We start from the raw sequence: 7079 nt of genomic DNA, 5'->3' as shown, positions 1-7079 counted from the left end.
TAAAGGATCACGAAAAGAAATAATAAGCAGCACAACTGTTTTCAACATTAATAATAATAATAAGAAATGTTTCTAGAGCAGCAAATCAAAATATGATTTCTGAATGATCATGTGACACTATAAGGACTAGAGTAATGATGCTGCAAATTCAGCTTAAATTAAGTATAGACCAGTCACAGAAGATTAAGAGCGACTCTCTGGAGGAAGTAAATGCTAATGATACACAACGACAACAAAAAGGGAATAACCACTCAAAACATCAATGGTAAGTATTAAATATAAAATAAGTATTTATATCTTTTGTATCTTTTTTAGAAAAAAAAACAAAACACAATATAAACAACAGTATGTCTCATTCAATTGAAATGTCCAATGAGAGATAAACTAAAAGAATAAACAAAAAAAAATAATATCTCAATTCAGAAAATCCCCTCCTTGAACTGCCACCTTAACGTGGTGGAGGGGTTTGAGTACCCGAATGACCCTAGGAGCTATGTTGTCTGGGGCTATATGCCTCTGGTAGGGTCTCCCAAGGCAAACAGGTCCTAGGCGACGGGTCTGACTAAGAGCGGTTCAAAATCCCCTTATGATGGACAAACATCCAAGGACCGTGACGTCGCCCGGTATGGCGCAGCCGGGGCCCCACCCTGGAGCCAGGCCCGGGGTTGGGGCTCGTATGCGAGCGCCTGGTGGCCAGACCTCTCCCCACGGGGTCCGGGTTCCACCTGCAGGAAGAGCCGTAAGGGGCCGGTGCAGAGAGGATTGGGTGGCAGTTGAAGGCGGGGACCTCGACGACCCGATCCCTGGACACGGAAACTAGCCTTAGGGACGTGGAACATCACCTCGCTGGCGGGGAAGGAGCCTGAGATGGTGCGTGAGGTTGAGAGCAGGGCCTGAAGTTAACTTTTTCGGCCACCAGCCACTGTGGCAGGTGGATTTCAAAATCCACCTGCCACAGTGACTTTTTACCAGCCAGTTTTTTTTTTGCCTCATAAAGGTGAAAAACAGGAATTTCACAATATTGTTCTTTAACTTGTAAGAATACACATTTAAGTGCTGTCAAGTTATTAATTAAATCAATATAAGTAATAATAACTCTTAGAATATACATTTTTAAAAAATCTTTTTATTCATTGATTTCCCGTGTCACAGACAGTCATATACTAACTGCTGCTAATCTGAGTCCACAAAAAAGGAGCAGATGCACTCCTCTTCCTCCACCTCTGCTGCAGCTGCATCTTCCATGAGGTCTGGTCTCCTTGACCGTATGCTGCTGGCATGCCACATCTCAACTGCTGGGCTAGGGTCAAAGTCTTTGATTGAGGGGGAGGACAGATGGACAAAAAGCAGGTCAGACAGTGTCTCACACTTGAGACTGGACCGCCAATCAGACTTCACCATCTTCATTACATTAAACCCACGCTCACAGTCTGCTGTTGATGCAGGCATGCATAACACCAGATCCACAAGGTCTAGGAAGTCAGGGCATGTCTCCCTCAGCATCCTGTTAACTTCAGTCCAGGTGATTTTCTCCAGGGTCTGTGGCTCCTTGTAGAGGCAGGACTTGATGATGGTCCACTGGTCTGCAATCAGATCGACATCAACCCCAGAAGAGATCAATATCGGCTTGAAGTGACTTGTGAGCCTGTCCACTTCTGAGTCACCAAAGTCTGAAATTATATAAAAGATTGTCTAAAGGTTTGTAGTAGAAATGTATGATGTTTTTTGAATTTAATATTTTGACAAATTTTAAAGTTGTGTTATTTTAATATTAAGCAGAAATGTAGTGTTATACCCAAAACATACTAGAAAATCAAAATGCTCTCTGGCATTAGAATTTTTTTTTACATTAAGTTATTGCAAGTTGCTTTGAGATGCTTACCTGCACTGTTTTCTGGATCAGGCCATTGTTGGAAGCTCACTATCTTTGTATCACTCAGGATTCCAGACCCCACGTCCCCAAATCTGTTGTCCATGCTGTCGGACAGCTTGTCCAGAAGTTTGTCTTTGTTGGCCATCATGTGGCTGGTGTCAGTATGTCTCAGGTTAACACCTTGGTAGGTGTTGGAATCCAACACCTTCCTCAGCATCGGTCCAGGTCTGTAGTCAAAAATTAAGTTTTAGTTTACTTTTTTCAAAAGGATTTGCACATCAAGACTTTACAGTTCTAATCATGGCAAAACAACCATGAGTGGTTCAGTGGGTAAAGAGCGTTTTGCCTTTTCATTGCATGCATTTAATACATGTGCGTCAAGACGAGTCATGACAAGAGGGAGGTCACATATTAGGAGGTAAAATTGGACTAGGTCTTAGGAATGGGAAAATCACTTTTTAAGCTGAAGCAAAGATTAATAACACTTTTTAAACTATAAACAGCAATCAATCTATACCTGTATTTGTATTTGAGGATCACAGCCTGGGTGGAGGTCAGGCAACTGTGGACGTCAGCTACTGTTAAACATGACTGCTGCAATTTCACTGACAGGTTGCTAAGATGAGTCAACGTATCATGCAGGAAGCTGCTGAACTTAAGTGCATCTCCATCTGTCACCAACTTGTAGAACCCTCGTGCCTTGCTCTGTTGAGCAGCATTTACCCCTTCATCGTCTGGTGATTGCATCTTTAGAACACAAGAACAAAATGAATTAGACTGGAAATGGAAGAACTGCATTTGACATGTTAAATCAAAACGTTGACAAAGTTAAATAATACAACAATACCTATCAGCTACTACTTACCTGCTCAAGGTGCTGGACAATCCCCTTAAACCCCCTTAGGAAATGGTCCAGGGCCCTCAATAGGTGAGAGACCCACCTTATACCTCCTACTCTGGTGGGCATCAGGGGTTTCATCCCTAGCACTGAGAAACTGTCCTTTAATTTGGCTCTGTTCAATGGGCTCCTGTGATAGAAGGTGAACAGGCCAGTCAAAAGGTCCTCAACTTTCCTACACATACTGTTGGTCTTCATTGCATCTTTAAATGCCAACTCAAGGCGGTGTGCCATACAGTGGACTCCTAAAATGTACGTCCTTTCCCCACGAAGCCTACTGACAACTCCTGTCTTGGATCCTGTCATTACGGCCGCTCCATCTGTCCCACAAGCAACTAGCTTCTCCTTCCATTCCTCGTCACCACTGACTGCAGACATCTGGGAGCATATTGCATCTGTTATATGTGCTGCATCTGCCTTGTTCAATGCCTGGATCCCCACAAACTGCACCTTGACTTTTCCTGCTCTGCTCATTCTAGTGTAGACCAACTCTTCTTCCATTACACTGCTGTCTGTGGATCCATCTGCCATTATGGAGATGAACTTGGTAGCAGATATCTCCTCCTTTACCTTCCTCCTTTCAACCTCTGCTATGTAGTGCATGAAGACTTGGGCCTGGTTTGCATTTCTGTACGTCTTCCCTACAGCTAACCCTTTCTGTTCATCCACCCTACAGACACAATGACAATTCACAGTTAGCTTGATAACACATGCATGCCAGCGCATGCACATACACACATACACACACACACACACACACAAACAGGCGCACACATCTTTGTGGTGACTCTTCATAGGCGTAATGGTTTTTATACTGTACAAACTGTATATTCTGTCCCCTTACACTAACCCTACCCCTAAACCTACCCATCACACACAACTTTCTGCATTTTTACATTTAAAAAAAACATTACTTAGTATGATTTAAATTTTATACGCTGTTTTCCTCATGGGGACCAAAACAATTTCCCCACAATGTAGGTGATTTCAGGTTTTACTATACTTGTGGGGTCATTTTGTCCCCACAATGTAAAATAAACATGAACACACACACACATAGTGCTAACTCAACAGATATAGACCTAACGCAGCTCGTATGTAAACAAATCACACGCGGCTGTGTTGATGGCTGATTTAGTCACGTAGACAGGTCCTGACAGCTTTTAGTTACAGGAACCGTTAAGCAGAACTAAATTAATATTATTATTACTGGTAAAGTTACCGGGTACCGGACATTTTCTCACCGGTTCCCAACTCCCAACATGCACACGCACACACATCTGTGCAACTGTCATTGTACTGTAGTCAGCGTTACATTATCTCATCCCATCTCACCAACAGTTTAATACTTACTCGCACATCCAAACGTAGTCAGAGAAGGGCCTCATCTTCTTTCCGATCGCATGAACGTTCCGAAACAGCAGTCGCATCCTCTCAAACTGCGCTGCTTTCATGGACGTCAGTGCCTTGACCGCAGCGGTCTCCTCCGGAAGCGCAGTCTTTGATAGTTTACAACTTATCGTGTGTAGGTGGCTTTTTGATGACTCGTGGTCCTTAATTGCTTCTAATTTTAAGTTTTTAGTCCCGATTACAAAAGGATTTGACTTCGCTTTCTCTGAGCCATACACACGACAATCACTGCAGTACATTTGTTCTGTACTGCTGTCATAAATCAGCCACTCACGAACCTTGCCATTGTCGCCAATTGTCCACTTTGAATTAAAACGTCTTCTTTTACTTTTCTTTGACTCATCCTCATCTTTTTGTTGGTTTGTTTCAGCTGGCCTCTTTACCCCAGTAATGTGCCGCCACATTTTAGCTAAAGTCCAACGAAATGGCGGACTTCGTTGAAATGTAAAAAAACAACAGTTGCAAAAAACAACAACTAACGAATCACTCAATTCTCATTGGCTACCTGCCAATGTGGCAGGTAGATTGACAGTGTTACCGGCCAATTGCAAAATTCACCCGCATTTGGCGTGTGGTCGGGTGTTAATTTCAGGCCCTGGTTGAGAGGTTCCGACTAGAGATAGTCGGGATCACCTCTACGCATGGCTTGGGCTCTGGAACCACACTCCTTGAGAGAGGATGGACTCTTCACCACTCTGGAGTTGCCCATGGTGAGAGGCGACGGGCTGGTGTGGGTTTGCTTATAGCCCCCCAGCTCAGCCGCCATGTGTTGGAGTTTACCCCGGTGAACGAGAGGGTCGTTTCCCTGCGCCTACGGGTCGGGGATAGGTCTCTCACTGTCGTGTGTGCCTACGGGCCAAACGGCAGTGCAGAGTACCCGGCCTTCTTGGGGTCTCTGGGAGGAGTGCTGGAAAGTGCTCCGACTGGGGACTCCGTCGTTCTACTGGGGGACTTCAACGCTCACGTGGGCAGCGACAGTGACACCTGGAGGGGCGTGATTGGGAGGAACGGCCCCCCCGACCTGAACCAGAGCGGTGTTCAGTTATTGGACTTCTGTGCTAGTTACAGTTTGTCCATAACGAACACCATGTTCAAGCATAAGGGTGTCCACCAGTGCACGTGGCACCAGGACGCCCTAGGTCGCAGGTCGATGATCGACTTTGTGGTCGTTTCATCTGACCTGCGGCCGTATGTCTTGGACACTCGGGTGAAGAGAGGGGCGGAGCTGTCAACTGATCACCACCTGGTGGTGAGTTGGATCCGATGGCGGGGGAGGAGGCTGGACAGACTCGGCAGACCCAAGCGTACTGTAAGGGTTTGCTGGGAACGTTTGGCCGAGTCTCCTGTCAGAGAGATCTTCAACTCCCACCTCCGGCGGAGCCACGACCGGATCCCGAGGGAGGCTGGAGATATTGAGTCTGAGTGGACCATGTTCTCCACCTCCATTGTCGAAGCGGCTGCTTGGAGCTGTGGCCGTAAGGTCTCCGGTGCCTGTCGAGGCGGCAATCCCCGAACCCGGTGGTGGACACCGGAAGTAAAGGATGCCGTCAAGCTGAAGAAGGAGTCCTATCGGGCCTGGTTGGCTTGTGGGACTCCTGAGGCAGCTGACAGGTACCGGCAGGCCAAGCGGACTGCAGCCCGGGTGGTTGTGGAGGCAAAAACTCGGGCCTGGGAGGAGTTCGGTGAGGCCATGGAGAAGGATCGGCTGGCCTCGAAGAGATTCTGGCAAACTGTCCGGCGCCTCAGGAGAGGGAAACAATGCCCTACCAACGCTGTTTACAGTGGAGGTGGGCGGCTGTTGACCTCAACTGGGGATGTCGTCGGACGGTGGAAGGAATACTTCGAGGATCTCCTCAATCCCGCCGTCACGTCTTCTATTGAGGAAGCAGAGGCTGAGGGCTCAGAGGTGGACTCGTCCATCACCCTAGCTGAGGTCACCGAGGTAGTCAAGAAACTCCTCGGTGGCAAGGCACCGGGGTTGGATGAGATCCGCCCTGAGTACCTCAAGTCTCTGGATGTTGTGGGGGTGTCTTGGCTGACACGCCTCTGCAGCATCGCGTGGCGGTCGGGGACAGTGCCTCTGGGATGGCAAACCGGGGTGGTGGTCCCTCTTTTTAAGAAGGGGGACCGGAGGGTGTGTTCCAACTACAGGGGGATCACACTTCTCAGCCTCCCTGGGAAAGTCTATGCCAGGGTACTGGAGAGGAGAATACGGCCGATAGTGGAACCTCGGATTCAGGAGGAACAGTGCGGTTTTCGTCCAGGCCGTGGAACACTGGACCAGCTCTATACTCTCTACAGGGTGCTGGAGGGTTCATGGGAGTTTGCCCAACCAGTCCACATGTGCTTTGTGGATTTGGAGAAGGCATTCGACTGTGTCCCTCGCGGCGGCCTGTGGAGGGTGCTCCGGGAGTATGGGGTCCGGGGTCCTTTGCTAAGGGCTGTCCGGTCCCTGTATGACCGAAGCAGGAGCTTGGTTCGCATTGCCGGTAGTAAGTCAGACTTCTTCCCGGTGCATGTTGGACTCCGGCAGGGCTGCCCTTTGTCGCCGGTTCTGTTCATAGTTTTTATGGACAGAATTTCTAGGCGCAGCCAGGGGCCGGAGGGTATCAGGTTTGGGGACCACGCGATTTCGTCGCTGCTTTTTGCGGATGATGTTGTCGTGTTGGCCCCTTCACACCAGGACCTTCAGCATGCACTGGGACGGTTTGCAGCCGAGTGTGAAGCGGCTGGGATGAAAATCAGCACCTCCAAATCCGAGGCCATGGTCTTCAGTCGGAAAAGGGTGGCTTGCTCACTTCAGGTTGGTGGAGAGATCCTTCCTCAAGTGGAGGAGTTTAAGTATCTTGGGGTTTTGTTCACGAGTGAGGGAAGGATGGAACGGGAGATTGACAGACG

The 7079-nt window shown here is 48.0% G+C and overlaps 1 protein-coding gene across 1 annotated transcript; it reads right to left on the bottom strand.

The window, feature by feature from the left end:
• Positions 1-1120: 1120 nt before the first annotated feature.
• Positions 1121-3710, bottom strand: LOC130069481 (zinc finger protein 862-like). Its single transcript, XM_056233374.1, has 4 exons — positions 2739-3710; positions 2391-2620; positions 1883-2100; positions 1121-1670 (listed from the first exon to the last, which is right to left on the bottom strand). Exons 1-4 carry the CDS (start codon positions 3564-3566, stop codon positions 1174-1176), a joined length of 1773 nt encoding a protein of 590 aa, XP_056089349.1. The 5' UTR covers positions 3567-3710; the 3' UTR covers positions 1121-1173.
• Between the last annotated feature and the right edge of the window lie 3369 nt (positions 3711-7079).

Source organism: Rhinichthys klamathensis, unplaced genomic scaffold, assembly GCF_029890125.1.
Source record: "Rhinichthys klamathensis goyatoka isolate OS25496 unplaced genomic scaffold, OSU_Roscu_1.1 h1tg000369l_1, whole genome shotgun sequence".
In the NCBI taxonomy this organism is placed as follows: Eukaryota; Metazoa; Chordata; class Actinopteri; order Cypriniformes; family Leuciscidae; genus Rhinichthys; species Rhinichthys klamathensis.
Note: the sequence above shows the minus strand (reverse complement) of the source record. Positions and strands in the feature narration are given on the sequence as shown.